A 20,109-nucleotide genomic window follows, 5' to 3' on the forward strand; every position below is an offset into this window, starting at 1 on the left:
TGCCGAAAATGCCTGTGCCTTTCATATGCTGATGAAAATAGACCCAAAAGCAATAAGCCTGATGCATCAGACCTGCTGTTAGAAACTAACAGCATAGCAAATACAATTGCTCTGCTCACATATGTAGTATTTCCAAGTATCCTGCAAAATAATAGGTCATGGCACCAAATTGTAAGGCTGTTGGATGTGAGTGCATTTCCAGTTAAAGCACGGTCAGCAAAGGTTGGGTGCAGCAAAAATAAAATCTGTGACCCGTTATTTTCTTGTACACATCCCATAGGCAAAGCTTCCATTTCAAGTTTCATAATTCTGGAGAGCTATTTCTCATTTGACTTCAGATTTAGCTCTAGTTGGCAAAAAAGTATATTGTGGTGCTCTCCTACTCAATAGAGCTATTCCTTGTAGTTCTATCTATTTATAGTGATGAGTTTATTATCTGCTTTGTTTTTTTTTTCATTGCTGTGGACTGCTTATGCACCTTCATTTTAAAAATGCAATGGCAATCGTCTGTGTATTCTGTCCAGTGTTAGGAGAAAGAAATTAAACCCAGGACATCTTTCTTTCCACATCACTGACCTATAGAATAAGCCTTTTTGTCGGGCAGGGAAACGCTAGTTGTCTTCTGTGCAATGATACAGCTCAATGGGGCTGGGTGCCGGCTTTTCTTGCATGAAGGCATTGATACCTCACTCCCCAAAGACAGTTGAGCGCAGCGGACTATGCAGGACAGCGAGCCCATGTTTCCACATATCACTCGAGCACCTGAGGATCATGTTTTGGGTTTAGTCATTTAAATTCTACAGAAGATACCCTTGGGGGTTTTTTTTCTTGTTGTTGTTGGTGGTTTTTTTCCCCATCTATAGGGACAGTGAGTGGCACAGAAATTGCTTGGTGAGGGCACTGCTTTGTCTGTGAAACTTTCACTGTGGTGCTGATGGGAGAATAGGGAAGAACCCAGTCTGCCTCTAATTCTGGCATGGGTTTGCTGGAGTGGGAGTTAAAAAAGCAACTTTGTGTACTTGTGAACACAGTATATTTGCTTTACAGTTATTGAGACATAGTAAATTCATAACCCATTCTCTTGACCCCTACCATCAATACCACTGTTATTTTTCTCAGGCTTGACATGCTTGAACTAGTTATTCATATCTATTAGCTAATAGCATATCTATTATGGTTGATTCCAGACTTGCCTCTTCAGTTAAATAAGCCTGTGTTTGTTCTTTTCTTGAAAGTTTTATTCTTAATATTTAATTTGTTCTTCATTTCAAAGGTTTTGAAGAAAAAGCACTTAAAAGATGTGCATCTCCAACAAGTGTCTGTAAGAAGGTTTGCATCGTTCAAACTCTTTTCAATAGAAAACCAGAATACAGAAGAGGAAACTGGGACCTGGGTTCAGTACAAAAGCATCTTTTATCCTGAATATAGTGTGTCCTTAAGGTAACTATCATTTAAGTTTTAAGTACTTCCTAAGATCTTGTACGGGCCTCAAATATAAAACTCATTAGCCATTCTTCCAGTGTTTTGTGTAACTAGGGCATAGTTTACAAATAAACTATTAGATGTTATTTTTAGTTGTTTGTTACAGTAAGCAGCTTGTCTGATTTTTTTTTTTTTTTGGTACATTTCATTGAAGTGCCACAGCTTGAATGAAAATACTGATGATTGTGCCTATAACAGAATGCAAATATGAGCATTTATTACATATTTCTAATAACTTTCTGTTTTGACATCCTTGTGATATAAATAGGATGTAAAAAAAACCTGAACACATTTACTTGTAATCTTAATAAAAATTTTAATGACATGATGTTATTCATAAAGTTCTAAAAGCTTTTTGGTAGTGATCTATATTTTATTCAATTTTCTTTTTAATAGTTCTTGTAAAACTCAATGATAATTTGTAACCAATTTGCAAAACAAAAGAATAAAAAAATTCCTTTTACTACAGAAATGATTTATACCTAATGAAGAAATCTGTTTTATAATAGAGCAGGTAAAACAAATAGAGATATCTGTATTAAAAAACAAACAAACAAAACACAAAACCAACCAACCAAAAAAAACCCCAAAATCCCCCAAAAATCCTGTGAAAGAGTGTAATGAATAAAGCTACTGAGATAGCTTTAGCAAAACAGAAAAGTTTATAGCTCCCATTCATTACTATGTGGTTTGTTTTTTTTTTTCCTTTTCTCCTGCTTTGGTCTCCTTTTCCTTGTTCAGTTTTGTACATATCTATAACTTGGTTTTGCCTCAACAGGTATTATTCCAACAGTAACTTAAGCATCCCTGAATCAATACTTGTTTTGCAGCCTCTAATTAGCCCTGCTGAGGGTGTAGGATTTTGCGTTCTGTGCACAGTAGAGAATATTCTGGAGAGCCTGAGTCATCAAAATTGTAAAGTGCATTTTTATTGAACTGGAACCTTTAAATTAAAGTCAATCTTAGAAACTAAGATCTAACACAAACAAGTGACCATCATTAACTGTGACATTTTTGCAAGATTATAAAACAAAACAAAACAACAAAAAGAAGACAAACAAGCAAAAAAAACCCAAACAAAAAAACCCCAACCCCACAACACTACATGCAGGTTGCCTTAAATTTGCAGCTGGGTGAAAAGTCAAATACAAAATTGTTTAGAGCTTTATAAAACCTTAATTTTCCATTTTCCAAGCTTATACTTATTGATGCTAAAAGGCTTCAAAAGGAAACTTTTCCATTTGAAAATGCTGCCTATTTGTAATAGAAGGTAAGTACAGTGTTTTTTCTGCATATGGACTTTTCCAGTGAACTGCTGGGGAATGCTACAGATTCATCCAGATGCTCACAGTCTACCTAATCTCTTTGTGCAGTGTCTCTGTTCCCTGGTTTTAGGCCTTCAGAGGCACACTGGTAACGGGAAATGTAAGGTGTTTAGGTAGAATTTAGGCTGAGCCAGTCTGCAATCCTTTATGCTGCAGTCCTGAACGTCTTCATTCAGTCTCCTCAGTTCACTGCCATGGTTTGCAACGCTCGGCATCACTTACTTGATTTACTAGTTACACGAGTTTTAAGGTAGGAGGCGAGCTAAGGTTCACCTGTGCCTGCAGTACAAAAGCCAAGGGAAAGTCAGGCTGATCTTGCTCTGACATTTGATATTTGTGTACTTCTGTTTCCATCACTTTTCCATGTCATCATTTTATTTGGCATTTTTATTTGGCTAATAGTAGCTTCACTGATAATAGGACACAGCTCAAACTGTAGACTGCGAACAAGCATGTTTGTTCATGCATGATTTTATTATTGGTGATCATTATATAGTATTCTAAGTGTGGGGATTTTGTTTTAACCTTTTATGTTCCTCTGAGCTTGGCCAATGGAAATGTACAGTTTCTGTGCTGGAGCAGGCTCACATTGGGTTTCAAAAACTGTATGTTGAGGAGAATAGGGAGATTGTCTCCTGGTGGGGATTTTTATTTTTGTTTTTTTTCCCTGTAATTTATTCCATTCTAGAAGATACTCAGTGATCTATAAAAGCAGTAATCACTGGTTGTTGTAGGAATAATGGTCAGAACTTACTTACACTTCTATATTAAAATGTTTTCTCTCTATATTGAAGTAGTGGCAATAGATAGCATATACTTATTTTTTCAGAATATTGCAGGATGGTGAAGAAGGGAAGAAGAAAATAACTCGCTGTACATTTTGCCAGGGACAAAGTATAAACCCTGCAAAAAAAATCTGCTTTACCTTAAGTCTGTATTAAATAGTTTTTCTCTGTTTTTGCCGAAGCAGTAATTTAGGAGGGTAAACATAACAGTTTAACATACATAATAGAGCAATAGTTCTCCTCGCTGAAACTTGCATGTCTAGAAGATTAGAAATCTTGGAGTAGGTGTTCCTGGATCTTTGAGAACTGATCATGTCTTGGAAACTTAAGGATCCTCTGTATGCTTGACAGTCTTCCCTTCATTTTTCTCCTCCCATTGGCAAAATATTAATTATAATTATTTTCATCAATAGAAACAATTTTAACAAGATAACAAGAGTATATTATTAGCATGTTATTAACAATAACATCAGTCAGGTAAACTCAGAACAATGTGCTTGAGTAGGAGAGCCTTTTTCTGTGTCTTTTTGTCAGGAAAAATGTTGCTATGGCCCCTCTAAAATCTGGACAAAAGTGCTTTTGAATTTTCATCTACATATGTCTTCCTTATGCATTAACATCTTCTTGGGAAAGCTCATTACATATGTTGGATGTTAAAAGGGTTGTCAGCTAACATCTTGACAAGACTAAATACTTAAGAAAGTTCATAAGGTTGTTAGTGGCTTTTGGCAAAGAGTATAAAGGTCAAGCTATATCAGTTCAAGGGCTATCACGACTGATCAAATTGTATATTCAGATATGCTATGACCTAGCTGGAATTACTGCTCTAGAGGCACTTGGGGACCAGTTTGTTAGGCAAGTAGAAGCTTCAGTAGGAGCTACCAGTGTTGTGCATGCTTTTCCGAACTTCTCAATGCAGCTTGTTTTAATAAGTTGCTTTTTTTCTAACCAAAATCAGGTTGGATTCACATTTAGGAAAGAAGAGCTTATGCCATGTTTTTTTGTCACTAGTTTATTTTAGAATCACTCTTAATAACAAATCTTCCAAAGCAGGAAGCCAGAAGCACCAATATAAGGCAATTTTTGCTTAAAAAAATTAAGCTGGATTTACGTGTCATTTTGACTAGATCCTTGAGGTGACAACCTCATTGACTCATTTTAAAAATCCCCATAACTCTTCTGGTTAAACAGTGCTCTCTAGTGTGCTTAATGAAATGTAGATTCACAATACATGGTGGATGGTGGTCTCTGGAAGTTTGTATAGGTACTAAGGTGCTTCACGGTAGCTCTGGGCTATGGAAATGAGTGTCTGATGAGTGTGATTTTTGTTAGCAGTGAAAGATGTGTCAGAATGAAATTTCTTGTGTTATAACCCAGAATCTCATTTGATTAGTCTAGTCTCATTTGGATTTGTACTGTATTTGATGCTCCTACACACCACATCCTTGTCTTGATGATAGGAATTGGGTGGCTACATATATGATATTGCTCTCTAGTGTTGTTTGCAATTAATGTTAGTTAAAAAGTAAATCCCTAGACTGACAGGAAGTCAGCCTGGGAACCGGGCTGAATGTTTATGGTAACCTAACATGGAGAACGTAGACATATTCAGTCCAAGCAGGAATCTTGCTGCAATTTTCACATTCAGATTTGGATACAGTAAACTGAGTAATCCAGTCTGCAGATGAAAAATATAAACCTCATTTTGAGTGAAATTTCTTGCAAGCTTGCAGTGGAAAAAAATATCTTTCATTACAGATATTATCTGGCCGCCTAGGTCTCTTCTCCATTAAAAAGATGTTTTTATTCATAAAACTTTCATGTTTATTTGTTAGCTTTGTTCAAGTTCTTTTTAACTTTGGAGTATTTCACTTTGCTGTTAAAAATTATGCATGTGCTAAATATGTGTTTTCTTGGTGATAGGAAGCTATACAGTAAGTAGAGACATTTTAAAATGTTTATTTAATATTGCATTTTTAAATCCTTCTATTCTTAGGACTATGGTTTTAAATTTAAATTTTGTATGAATAGTTCTAGCAATGAAGTGATTATAGCTCATAAAGATGCAGTGTCTCACTGTGGAGACGGTGTCTGTCTTTCAGACAGGAAAATTATTCTTTTATTAGAGTTAAAAAAGGAGCAATCAATATCTTCAAATTTTTTATTTCAGGATATGGATTTACTTTAAAATTGTAGGCTCATTTTAAGCAATTAGAGAAGAAATAAGTTATTTCTGTGGTAAAATATTTTCCATTGATCAGTCATTTGGTGTTTCAAATACTAAAATGCAGAACTGAAAAGAACGTTGTTGGCAGCTTACAGGAAGGGTTAAATCTTTGTAAAGAGTGTTAAGTGTTCTTTGCAAGGTGTCATGCCTTTATTCTGAATATGAATGAACCTTTAGATAAAAATATGAAAGAAATTATTAGATGATTCTAGACCTTCGGTTTAGAAATGAGAGGCATGTTATTTGTCTGTGGCAAGTGGTGTGTTAGAAGATGGTTTAGGAGAGAATTCCATCAGCTATTCCTATAGGATGTTTCTGCTACTAACATTTTGAAGTTTTAATGAATTTTTATTTTAGGGATAGACATAAAAAAATGAAGGGAAGCAGATTTCAAGGAATATTGCCTACTCCTTATGGACAATTTATGCAGATATGATAAACTTGCGTTCTTCTACTTATTGCGTGCTAAGAAACAACATGTGGATTTAGCAGCATAAAGGCTTGGCCACAGAAGGAGGAAATTGAGGAAAGAGATAAAAAGTAATTTGGTAGCATACTACTTTCATTCACTGATGAAACTAAGACTGTTCCATCCTATTGCCCAAGATGTGTGTGTTTGGAAAAAGAATCTGTAGTCAAAGAAGCCATTGTTTTGGTTTCTTACCATATTAAGCAGAGATCTTGAACTGGAGTGAGAGAGGAGTTATGTCGGTTTGCTATACTCTGGCCCAGAAAAAAAACAAAGTTTGCAGATAACTCTGAGATTCTTACTGGGCTGCAATGACAATTGATGGTGACGCTCACCAAGCGTTTTTGTAAAGTACCCTTAGCAGTAACTTTTTCACCCCTATTCTGTCTTTCATTTTCCACAAATATTGTAGTTCTATTTTGTATCCAGGTTAATAATGTATGGCGATGTGTTGTGGTTTTTATTCTTTTGAGTATTATATGGAAACGTAGTCTATCTTAGTTTTTGTAGTTTTTTAAAGTTTATATATGTATTTAGTTATTTGTATTATTTTTTCCTCATTCAGTTGAAGAATAATATAAAAGAAGAAAAGGAACATTATGGTTGATGAAAAGCATACATTAATAGGGAGCTACTGAGGGATTATTTTTATTCTACTGTCTACAGCTATTTATAAATGTATGTAAAAGTCTGCCATTGGTGTTGCCTGAATTGGAAAGGAAGGAACATTAATATATTTTAAAGATACCTCTCTGTCTCTCTTTCTCTGACTTTATTTATACATCCAAATTTGATTTATTCGTAGTCCAGAGTAAGGAATTTTGCTTTGCTTCATATCCGAAGAAACGTGAGTTAAATTAGTTTATCATTCATAGATTTGTCTTCTATAACTTACTGTCTCAGCCATAGAAATTTTTGAATATTGTACCTTGAAGACTTATAATAAGAACACTGTGGATCAGATTAACCCCGCTGGCCTGAAATTCACTTTCTCCATGATGCTTACCTATACTTGTTTGAAGTACTTTGTTGATCTGAGCAATCACAGCCTTGAACATCTTTGAAGTTCTTTGAACTGTACAATATTCATGACATATTCCAAAGCACTGACTACTAATGTTCTTTATTTTGAGATGCCTGTGGAAATTTATGAGAATTTTGGGGTTGGGATTTAACCACAAGCTTCTGTGATTCCTTTCCTTGACTTTCATAATTCAGTGCATGACACTTAAAAACTCTTTATGGGTGGTTTTTAAGACATGCTGTGGAAAGCTATGATCGTGACAGGCATTCATAGGGACAAGATGTGACGTGTATTGGCAGTTTTCTCTGGGCTTGGAAATGGAGGAGCAGCGGATGGGATGGGACAGTGAAGCAGCAGCTGTTACAGAGCAGTGGATCCCAAACTAGAAGCTGTGTTTTTTAGGTGCAAGACTGAGTAGCATGATATTTATGGCAGAATTTGTTGTTAGAGAATACCCGTATTTACAGGTGCATGTAACTTTTAGTCCGCAAGTCAGATCTGTGATGGAAAAGAGTTGGGAAGTAGCTGGTGCAGAGGTTGTCTGCAGGCTCTACAAATACAGTCCTCCAAATGGAGAAACCTCTGGCTATTGCTGTTTGGAAGTGTGTCTCACTGAGCTCTGCCTTTCACAAGTAGATCAGCTGTTGGCACGTTGCTTTCCTCAGTCTAAAACTTGTCTGAAATAGGAGTTATGCTCAATTCTTCACTGTTTGCGTTCCCTAACTGTTACATGGTTACCAGTGGAATTTAAGTGCAGCTTCTTTAGCTTGGTGTAGGGAGAAAAAGCTTTATCAGCAGGAAGGGGTATTTTCCTATCATGCTAATTGACTTCAAAGGTTCATTGTTACTAATGTGGAGTAGTGTTAACATAGTCCATAATGGTAATATAGTTAAGACCTGAGATGTGTTTTTTTGAGTAAATGAGAGCGGCTTTGCTATCCAGGTCACTGTTGAGGTAATGGCTATTCCTCTCATTCTAGGAGATTGAGCTCTCTCCCTGCTTTTGTTCAGTGAAGGTTTCCTAAGCTGATCAGACTAAAGAAAGCAGCTGTTAAACCCTGTCCTGTTTCAGGATGAGTGTGGAGTGGCTATCTGGAAGACTGAGGAGAAGGGGGAGGTCCTCTCATCATTAAATGATGGCTCACGTATTTGCTTGCCATGAGCAATATTTGTGAAAGCAAGAAAGAGATTGCTGAGACAGAGAGTTAAAGACTTTGAATGTTGCAGGCAGCCAGAAAAGGGTGCCTATGCAAAATGCCTCTGCTGGCCAAGAGAGCAAACATTGGGGTGTGTTGTGTTTGTACTTGGACACCACAAGCTTTTGGCCACTGGATAATACATGGAAGAATATGTTTGAAATTTGTGTGTGGCGATTTTAATTGTGGAAAGAATGATTTATAATCAGAGGAAGAACTGATCCTTAATGAAAACGGGGTGTACCAAAAATAATAATGTAGATTAAGAACATTCATTGATTTAAATAAAACATCACCAAAATTTTAGGACAACATCAAAAACAATAGGTGTGTGGCATGCATCTGTTGTGGAATCTTAGCTTATTCTTCAGGCTGAGGTACTCAGAGCTGTCCACTTCTCATCTCCAATTATAAACCATTATTTTGGAAACAGCCTGAAATTTGGTTTGGTGATAATTTTAAAGCCAGTGCTATGGCTGTATCAATTCTCTTTTTTGCCTTTGTCTACCTTTTGATCCTGAAGTCTATAAATAATTGTATTCTTTTCTAGACCAGGACACACCACGTACTTCTGTTTTTCTTTCTTCATAGCATTCTGTTGAACTACAAGTACTGGATTGCTAAATTGTTCATCCTCATCTTTGTTTGCTTCACTTCGGGATTTGCGTGATAAATCTCCTTTATATATGGACTACGTACATAAAGAAATTGAGGGGAGAAAAAAACCCCAACCAAAGCATGTTATCCCAGGACTAATCTACCTGCCAACAAAGATGAAAATGCTTCCTTATTGTCTCAGCATCTCCGTCCGCCCCCATCTTACATTCATTTAGAAGAGGAGACATTCACAGCTGTCTGAGAGACCCGAACTCTGTCAGACATAGGCACAGTTATGGAGTTTGTAAGGTGCTAAGGAGTCAGCAGGGGACAGTAAAGGGCAGCTCTGTGGTTGGCAGAACTACAGATCCTGTCCACTTTATTGTCACTTCCCTTGAATTAACTCTGTTGCATCGGTTGTCCAATCTGATTGAAAACAAACTTGCCAAAAAAAGAAGAAAAAGTGTGTTTTAAGTCCACATGATCCATCAGAATTCTTGTAGGCTTTCACTGCAGCTAAGGAATGTATTTTTGGTTTGTTTTTATGTAGCTGGGAGAAGAGCTGTAACATCCAGTTGAATCTTCTGTAACATCTTTCATGTATTTTGTTGCCCCTGTTTATGAGCTCATTTTAGTTTGTTGACTTGATTTCCATTTGATTTTCCTTGTTTTTTTAAGAATTAGTCTAGTTGCTGTTTAGTGCTTCTCAAAATGTAACATTTAAATGTTTCTTTATTTAATGTTTATGCTTATCAGAAGCTATAATAGCTTTTTTTGCACTATAAATGTACAATTTCTGTTTTGCAAAAAGGTTGGGTTTTTTGGGTTTTTTGGTTTTTTTGTTTTTTTTTTTTTTTTCATTCTTACAACAATCTTCCTTCAGGAAAGAAAAGCTGAGAGAATGAGAACTAATTTTGTCGGTGCTAGAGTTGTTGGATTTTTTCCATTTTTGCAGTGTTTCAAATTAGCATGTTGCTAAACAGCCTTAGAAGCTATATTTGAAACATTACTAAAAGATTGTATGTTTGTATTTTACTGCCTTGCTGAATTCTTTTTAGATTTTTTCAATGCGTTTGTAAAACAGCTATGTGATCTGATTGTTGTAAAGTGTAAGGTTTTTTATTTTTTTCATTTTGGGCCTAGCTCAGAATAGTTAAAAAAATTTTAGTTGCTTTTTTTGTGTGTGAATCCAGATAGCCTGACATCTGAAACATTCAGAGGAAGCTTCTTAGGCAAATTTTTGTTCAACTTTGGTGCATGTTCTTTCTGCTGCTGTCAGTGCTTTGCTCACTGTGTTCTAAAATTTGCAGTTGGTATGTGGAATTCAGTTAATTAATTTATTATGCTCAGTTTTGAATGTTTATTTCACTTGGGTTATGCAAATGTAAAACCAAAGATAATGCAGTTCACTGAACACATTAATCAGTTTCATTGTTCACATTAATTAAATGAAGTGTTCTTGATTTTGTGGGAGAAAATAGGAGTGTGTGTACAGCTGCTGTTAAAAAATAGCCTTTTGTTTTTCCTCTTCAAAGAAATCGCTTTACCAAAATTCTTCCTTTCCTGTATGTGACTTCCACAACTAAACAAAAATTGATGCTCTTTGGAAACGTTTTCATTTTTATAAAGTGTTTGTTTCCAAGAAACCTGTTCCTGGGTCATGGATTTCAGTGATGGAACTTTAAAATTGTCCCCTTGTTTTCCCCCTGGTGGCTACTGTAGTACCTCTTTGCTACTTGTCTGTGAAAGGGGTTTGTGAGAAGTGGACGTGTGCAGTGCACCTCTTTTCTGAAGAGGCAAGATGGTTTGCTTTTTTTTGATTGTTTATATGTTGGTAAAGTCACTGTTTATGTTTTCTTCCAGATTTCACAACGGACTCTTAAATGTTAAAGATGTTCTTACAAGTTTTGACAACACAGGGAATGTCTGTAAGTCATTGTTTATTTAAATATAGTACTATGTTGATAGAAGTCTAATTGTATCATTATAAAATATTTCTGTATGAGCCCTCAATAACCATTTCATTTAGCTGAGAAACACCATTACTCTGGTGAGAGATACAGAGCTATCTACCATAGTGTTTTATGTGTTACACTGTTTTGTGTAGCAGTGTTGCTTTTGTGGATACACTCTTAAGTCATCCCAGTGCAGGTTATTTTTGGTTCTGTGGCTGTGGCGGGAACGTTAGAGCAGCTGAACTGGGTTGGACAAAAAGTTAGTTTAGCCCATTGATTTGTGTGGGCCAGTGGCCAGCAGTGGCTATCTGAGGAACAACAGTGCAAGAACATGGGAAGCAAACAATACTTCTAGCTTGGAGAGGGCAAACTCAAACCAGAGAAAAACAAAAGAAAGCACACAGTCAAGTTGTGAAATTCCTTCCCAGTGTTTTGGATCCTAGAACATGACATGAATTAAAAAAGCAAAGGGGAAAAAATTGTGCAAGAAAAACTCACTATTAATATAAAGACATCACTTATGGCATAGGAAGTGCTGGATGTTAGGAGAATTAATGGGGCAGTAGGATGATATGTTTGTCCTGATCTTTCACTCTTGTCTAAGCATCAGTTACTGCCTGCATTAACCTGAGACAAGATGAGCCGTAAGTGGACCTTCAATGTCTGACCCAGTATGGCTCTCCTTTAGTATACTTATTAATAAAATTATCTATGCTATTAATGGACTTGCATTATAAAATTGTGGTGGATCATGGAAAAGAAGCTGAGCCAAAATATTTAAATATTTTTGATGTAATGAGTAATTACTATTATATAATTAATGTTTACAGATATAAGTATAATTCTTGTTTGATTATTCTGCCTTATTTTTCAAGTTGCTTGGTTTGTTTTCAAACAAGCAAACTGATAGAATAAAGTTGGGGGGATCTCTGTAAGTTTGCCAGATATTTAAGAAATGTGCACATACCTCTTCTTCCCTATCGAAGCAGTGATTCAGAAACTGTTCTGATATATATGTGCTTCATCTCAAAACTCCAGTCTTAATATTCCAAAGCTATGCTTCAATAAACATTGGCTTTTCATTAGGAAAAAGGTCAATTTATTTAATAAACTTTTGCCTTCAAAAGGAAAAAAATAATCGTAAACTCGGTGCTCTCCTTTTTAAAATTTGCTAGCTTTCATTCAGTTCTGAATATTGAAGATAGTTTTGTGGTCCTGCCACAAAATACTTCAGGATATATTCTTTAAATGTTGCCCAAGAGAAATTTGTTCTCTGATTTCTGAATGAAAATTGTATCTAAGGGATATATGAATATTCGAATTAATAATATTAAGGCTGAGAAAGAAAACTCACATGTGTAATTATGGTTGATGAGCTACAGATATAGGCTTCATGAGCTGCATGGGAAAAACATTTAGGATCTGGAAGAAAATGCTTTGCTTAAATTACGGGAGGCATTTAGAGAGATTTGATGTTGTAGATTCTCAGAATAGGAAGCTACAGGGACTTTTATAACAAGTTACTTTATTCTCATAAACTGTTCTCAATAAGGGAAAATATTAGGAAAAAAATCCAAACTGGGGTTTTGGATCCAGAAAAAATATTGTTATATTAGTTGATTAGATAACAACTTGGGTATTCATTTTGAACAGCAGAGAAAATCCTTTGGGTTTTTTTTGCTAAAAGTGCTTCACATAGTGGATCAAGACAGTGTACCTCACTCTGTTAAACATGGTCACGTGATTTCTTAATCTTTGTTCTTTGTGTGGGTACTTAGATTGTGATCAATCTACACAAATTTCCTTGTTAACACAAATAATTTACTCTGCTAAAGTTTTCATATGCTTCCCTATTGATAGATGTGCTGTCAGCTCTTCTCTTAACTTTTTCCAGTATTTCAGCTACTTTCTTATTGATTGCAGATGGTAGAACAAGACTTATACTCTAATAGGCACAACACCAGTCCTAACACAGAAGTAATATGACATTTGTAGTTCTTCTTACTGCTTCTCTGTATATACAAAGATTCACATTTGTCCTTTTGGATTCAGTATTGCTTTGAGGGTTCATGCTGTGCTATTATATACAGTGTTTGCTAAGTAATTTCCAGATTCACCGCTTCCCCATTTTTTAATGTGTGTGTCTGTAAGTGTCTGTCTGTATTGATGTACATATTGCTGATTTATGCCCATTTTACTAAGCACTCTAGATTACACTCTGTTAGGGTAACTGTCAAATAGTTATCTTCTGGCAGCATGCAGTCCTGGCTTGCAGTGTAATAATCATACTTTTTTGCTACCACCTGTGTGGAGTAAATGTCCCCAGTGTCCAAGCCAGAGTAACTATGTGTCAGTCAGACCATCATAGTAAAGTTCCCCCAACCATGTGTTTACTGAGCTGCTCTATTTGGATCATACCTGACTGAATTGTGTACACTCCTGTTATCCTTTGATCTGAATTGGTTCTTTCTTTGACCTTTTTCTGTGTATTTCTTGGCTCTCTATGTGTTAATCCGCAGTGGAAATGGTAGGTAGTAATCCTGCCTCCATTTACCCCCAAAGGTACCTACAGTTGTAGTATTTCTAAAATTAGGTCGACTATTTTTTTACAGTTGCTCTGGCGTTCTTTAAGAACTTCATATTATCAAATGATAGTCTACCCTAAAAAATAACCCCAAACGTTTCTAAAATGGTCTTTAACATTATTAGGTTATTTCTTCTAATACCTAATACTAATGCAGCTAGCCGGTATTGAACATATTATCAGTCCCATCTACAGTAGCATGCTCTGTGAGAGGACCCATTGAATAGTTATAGAGTTTAATGTTCTTTTAGGACACACTGCATAGTTAGTTAGAATTTATTTACTGGGCACTAAACTTCACTTAAACAATTCAGATTGAGTTATCAGAAAACAGTTAAATATTTTAGTGTTCTGTGTGTTTGTCTTGGCTGTCATTCTGAGTATTTATCAGGAAGCTTAATGTTTTGCTAGAGATTATTAGATAATGAAATAATTGTGTATTAAACAGATTAGATTTTGTAAAAACTGAAACATTGCATATTACATCCTTTTTAAACATAATCATTTGTTTCAAATAACATGGTTTGTGTGGTTTTGGGGGGAGTTTTTTTGTTTCTTCTAGTAATGTTCCTAAGTACCTTGTGTTAAAACAAGCTCTTTCAGGGACCATTTCTATGGTCTTTTTGTTTCACTTTTTGATCTTTCTGCTTATGGTCTTTAACAGGCACATCACCATACACCATCAAAAGAAGAGCGGTAGAGCAGACTCTAGTTAATACCACTTTCTCTACATTCCCAGTAGTATCAACTCAGTACAAGATGTGCCACTAGCTGGCAGCATTATATAAAATATCAATAAGCAGCTTTTGAGGAATACTTGTGACTACTTCCAAGAGTGCTGCCTTATATCAGTAAGACTTAGGGACGAAAGTGGAGCCAACTGCAGTAGCTGTAAATGGCATACGGCAGGGTCCCAAGTGTTAACTCTGGAAGTTGCCTTTGCACAATGTCTTGTTCAAACACAATACCTACACTTGTACGCTCTCTTTTTCAAAAAGATTTCCAAAGATGCATTTTCATTGTAGGATTGCTACTGTGAATGAAAATTCACACCACAAATTACAATTGGTTTTCACTTTCAGAAAAATGTGAAAATTTTTTCTCTCCTGTTTATCCTTTGTGAGAGAGCAGTTTGCCCATGAAAACTCTAAATGAATTCTCCGCACAGACAGGATGCGGTGCTACGTGCACTTCATTCCACTTTAATTCTATGCATAAACAGGAGGCAGGGAAAAGAGGACTGGAGTGAAGGAAAGGATCAGTCGGTTCGTTTTAGACAACAGTATGCCATCTGTTAAAAAGACGGTACATCCTGAGACCATCTCTAGTCCTAAGATAGTCCTTTAAAAGAACTGATGGATCGCAGGCAGAAGGTTCAGTGGTGGCATTGTGGGAAAGCATCAGCTGGCTCCAGGAGCCACATGCCATGCTCATCCTTGCAGAAGAAAAATCTCTTCTGCAACAGACTGTCCAAAAAGCAAGGAAAATTCTGCAAGAACGAGCTTTTGAGAGTATCACCTTCCCCTGCCTTTCCTAGTGGGAGAAAGCAGTTATGACTGAAATGCTTGTATAATTATATCCCTGCAGTAATAATTTCAAATTATCTATATGTTTAAGTTAAATGATCAAGGGCCAAAATATTGGGGCCCTCTTTACTAATTGCCACCAGTCTAAGCAAGATAGAGTGTCTGTAAAGGAGACTTTTAAGCAGTGAAAAACAGCATGTTCTGGGATTTTCATCTAGTATCTACCTGATGTTAACATGGAAACAAGATATTCCAGAGTGCTCAAGTAGTATAAAATTGCAAATATACTATATGTAATAGCAAAACATTTTCTTGTAAACTGCACATAGCATTAGTTAATAATGTAACCATTTTCAAGAAACAACATGTTCAATACATATTAATTTTATTTTCTACTTGGTTGAGTGTACAATTACATGTTTTGGAACTAAAAAAGCAGCAGAGGGTGCTACAGTTGTAGAGCTACTCAGGCACATATTCCAAAGTTGTGGCTGCTGTAGGCAAGCAGATCCTGCAAAGACTTAAGCTTTCAGTTTGGGGCAGATGTAAATAGGATAGCTTTAAATTCTGTTGCCTCTGTTTATACAGGAAAACAGGTAATCTATGCGAAATCCAGAAAAAGCAGAATTACATAGTCACTTGTTTTCTTGAATTTTTTTTTAAAAAGTGTTTTATTGCTGGAAAATGTTGCATAGTTTCCTGAAAATATAGTGTCTGGATATAGCTACTGTTACAAAACACCTACTTGCCATCTTTAGAACTGTTTTTGTTTGAGCTAATTTTACGTTTAGAAATTCCAGTCTCTACAACAAGTTTTATATTGGAAAAATGCAGGGGTTTCTTAATGTGCACCCCGCCCCCCCAATAAATGAGCTAGCTAAATTGGAGAATATTTTTGCCCCTTCATATTATATTTTTCATGAAAATAACAAGAGAGAAGGATTTTTCTTAAATTTCAAGTCCATATCATGGTTTTTTTGGAAAATCATATTGAGGAAAAAAATATAAATAAATGAATTTTCTCCTTTTAGTTTTCACTTCTTTTTTTCAGATTGTATTAATTTTAAAAATATGCTTATTTATAACTGGTAATTGTGTAACTTCTTTTTCTTTGTATTTGCTTAAAAAATTAAAAATCTACTTTAAAACAAAGAACCTTTCCTTCTTTCTTCCTTCCTCTCAAATAACTAGAACGAGAGGGGTGTCTCTTTCCTGGTAGTAATATATGAGGATGTGTTCAGAGAGCTGCTTTTTTCTTCAGAGCTCTCACTGTGTGACTCAAAGATATCTGAGCTCCTCTGTGGAGACATTGTGGCAGCTACTGATTTATCATGCCTGGAAGGATAGATACCATCAAGCTACCTGGGGAAAAGTATAGGGTGGCATCCTTTATGGCAGCAGAGGTGCTCCTGTATTTCGTGTAGCATTACCTAGAATCAACAAGGGAGCAGATTGCATTTTTCAGGTGCTGCTGTGGAATTTTCTCCCCTTTTTTTAGAGGAAACATTGTGTTTTCTGTGGTGAAAAGCACACCAACTTGAATATGCTTCCTGCCTCTCTGTGCCTCAGTAGGTGTTCTCACCTGAAGAAATTGCCACTCATTGTCTTCTGAGGCTTTTCTCGTTCCACCAGTGTGGCAGTTTGAAATTGTTTACCGTGTCAGAACCTCACACCCTCTTGAAAAAGTCTTCAAGGAAAAATAAATTGACTAGGAGAGTGTTTGGATAGCAACGATACATGTCATTTTGAATGAAATATCATATTTATGATACCTACAATTTACTATTCACTATGCAGCTTCCTTTTAAATAAAACATTTCATGATCAGGGTTAAGAAAAACCAGCTGTTTCCTCCCTCCCTTCCCCCATCCAATTCACTTCACTGATTCAGTTTACAGCATCATCCCAAGCAGTCACATTGACATAACTGGCATAAAGCTTATGGAATGGAGCAGAAAATAAGTATATGGGGAGAAGCAGGTACCTTTTAAATTACTCTTGCTACCAGAATTGTTTTTATGAAACTGTTGTCTGATGGAACATCAGTGATGTGTCTGTTTTAAGTACTGTCCCTGCAATCTTCTGCTTTTCCCCACTCACTAAAATCTTCTGTTTATCAGGAGCCTATATGTGAAAAGAGTAATCATGACTGTGGTCAGGCATCTGTTTCCTCTGAAGTATTTTCTTTTTTTCTACTACTCATTCCATAACCTAACTCTGTGCCTCTACTTTCAAACACGGCACCAGCTCAGAGAAGTGAGAGGTGAAGAAGCCCAGCTGAGCTCTTCCGAGTACCCTCTTTCTTCCTTGGTCAGCTTGAAGTTTTTGTAATAACTGGTTCTCCTGTTCAGGACATTCCAATGAGAACCTTTTTGGTAAAAATATATGCATCTATTAGAGCAACTGTAGTTACTTTTCTGTATTGCTAAGCAATGTTTTGTACTTCGGCACTCTGATTAGCTGGGTTTTTGCATCAGATCTATTGTCTTAATCTTTATAAAAATTGTTGGCATAAGTATGTTTCTAAGTGTACTACTCGTGCTAGTCTGACTTTACGCACTGGTGTTGACCTTCTGTAACCTGAAGCATTTTTGAAAGTATTCCATGTATTCTGAATGGATTATCATGAGAAGTTGGATCTTTCAATTTAAATTAATTAAAACAATTTGAAGATAGGGTATAACACCTTAAATTAGATTGGTAGAAGGAGAAGAGTATGAATTATTTTAATTAATTTCATGGGTTTTACTTTTACGTTAGATAACTTATCGTCATCACCTTTTTAATTGAGATAGGGTAGGACAACAATGGTAAGCATCCCTTTAAGATGTACTATGTTATTAACTAAGCTTAGTTTTTTAGTGCATTGTAGAGTTTCCTCTTAAAATATTTCAAATTTGAGCATAATTGAAATAAATAGTTTCAAATTAGTTTCATTTAGCTTAATGGGCGGCAGGTTGTTGCAGTTTGGGTGCAACTTGCATGTTTCTTTGTAATTGTTCTTTTTGTTTTCACCATTCCTTTTACTTTCCATGTTCTAGCCATGCTTTCAGTGCTGCTCTTCACAAAAGTGCAGGTATGAGGTGCAAAACATGCTCAAGAAATGCCATGGTTGGAGTACATCCTTGAGTAACTACCTTCTGTTCAACAAAGTTGCTGATGGGATCTGACTTGCACATCAGATGGGGCATTTCTCTGTATTGTAACATAGTCTCAGCAGTGGCTGTAGTGTGGAAGTAGCAAGAACAGTTCCTGTTCTTCGTTTTCTCCATACAAATGTAACTGAAATGTTATGCATAACTTGCATCTTGTTTTGGTTTTGTTTCAAGTCTTTTTAGAGAACTTTTAAAAAGTTGCGTTGTATTTCATGTAAAAAATCATGTTCAAATGGATGAACTCGTACCTTCTTTTGAAAATGTTGGGATGAAAGGTTTCAACTTAATTCAGCATCAATTCACAGAATTGCATTCAAACAAAACTATTTTGAGTAAAGTATTTCTGGAAATGAGAATTTGAAACCTTTGGTGAATAATATATCCATTTGAAATTTTTTGTCTGATGATAGTTCTGACTGAAACATATGATGAAAACTAATGTACATAGCAGTGACCAGATGAAAATCCAATGCAGAAATATTATTCATGTACTTAGCTTGACAAATTAAATACTCTTATTGAGTCTCGGTACAGTTAAATAAAATCCTCTGGTTTTTAATAATTTTTCAAAATATTTTCAATAATGTGGAAAGAAATGGACGAGGCATTATTCCAGAAATCTAAAGAACAACTTTTGGTAAACCTGGTGGATTAAAAGAGCCCCCTATACAAGTGGTTTGGTAAATGGAAAATGTATGAGGAATATGTGTACAACTGCGCGTTTGTACTAATTACTGGAGGCCCAGCCTTGTGTTTTTTAATTAAGGCTGCAGCCCACCTGCAAAAGACTTGAGTCTGCTAGCTGGTCGAGGGAGGTGATTGTCCCGCTCTACTCCGCACTGGTGCAGCCTCATCTTGAGTACTGTGTGCAGTTTTGGGTGCCACAGTACGAAAAGGATACAAAGCTACTAGAGAATGTCCAGAGGAGAGCCACAAAGATGGTGAAGGGATTAGAGGGGAAGCCGTATGAGGAGCGGCTGGCGTCACTTGGTCTGTTCAGCCTGGAGAAGAGGAGACTGAGGGGAGATCTCATTGCAGTCTACAGCTTCCTCACAAGGGGAAAAGGAGGAGCAGGTACTGATCTCTTCTCCCTGACAACCAGTGACAGGACCCAAGGGAACGGCAGGAAGGCATGCCAGGGGAGGTTTAGGTTGGACATTAGGAAAAGGTTCCTCGCCCAAAGGGTAGTGGAGCACTGGAACAAGCTCCCCTGGGAGGTAGTCATGGTGCCAACAACATTCAAGAAGCAACTGGACAATGCCCTCAGACACATGGTATGATTTTTGGGGTTGTCCTATGCAGGGACAGGAGTTGGACTTGATGATCCTTGTGGGTCCCTTCCAACTCGGGATATTCTATGATTCTATGAGTGACTAGCCCATAAAACAAAAATTCAGAACATAGTGGTTCTAACAGTGGTGATTTCACATCTGCACTCCTTAGTAGTAGAAAATATCTCCTAATATCTGATGGTAGTCTTTTTTACTAAAACTTAAACTTATTATTGTTTTGCTCATTGGCAAAAATGAAATTTTCTTTTGTAATAGCTTTTTAGGTATTTTTAAGTCATCACATGGCCTTGCCTACATCTTCTTTTCCTTATGTTGAGCAAGGCAAATTCTGTCATTTTTTCTTAAGCTAGATTTTTTGCTAGGTTCTGACTTTTCTTTAGACTCCGTACATTTGTTTTGTATCTTTCTTGAAGAGTGTTTGTCAAAACTGGGCACAATAGTCCAGTTGAGGCCTTCATAATGCTAAGTAAACGAGGTGATTTTGTATTTTAC

General features: G+C 36.3%; 1 protein-coding gene across 1 annotated transcript in view; it reads left to right on the forward strand.

Moving 5' to 3' along the window:
- The window catches only part of CAMKMT (calmodulin-lysine N-methyltransferase), a gene marked incomplete at both ends in the record, with an annotated part of 220,940 nt that overhangs the window by 4,072 nt on the left and 196,759 nt on the right, over positions 1-20,109 (forward strand). Inside the window, 2 exons of the mRNA XM_082306402.1 lie at positions 1,274-1,440; positions 10,969-11,033. Of these exons, the coding sequence (XP_082162528.1) occupies positions 1,274-1,440; positions 10,969-11,033 (232 nt within the window). The remainder of the gene's footprint in view (positions 1-1,273; positions 1,441-10,968; positions 11,034-20,109) is intronic.

This window comes from Platalea leucorodia (genome assembly GCF_965183815.1).
Source record: "Platalea leucorodia genome assembly, chromosome: 3".
NCBI classification, from domain to species: domain Eukaryota; kingdom Metazoa; phylum Chordata; class Aves; order Pelecaniformes; family Threskiornithidae; genus Platalea; species Platalea leucorodia.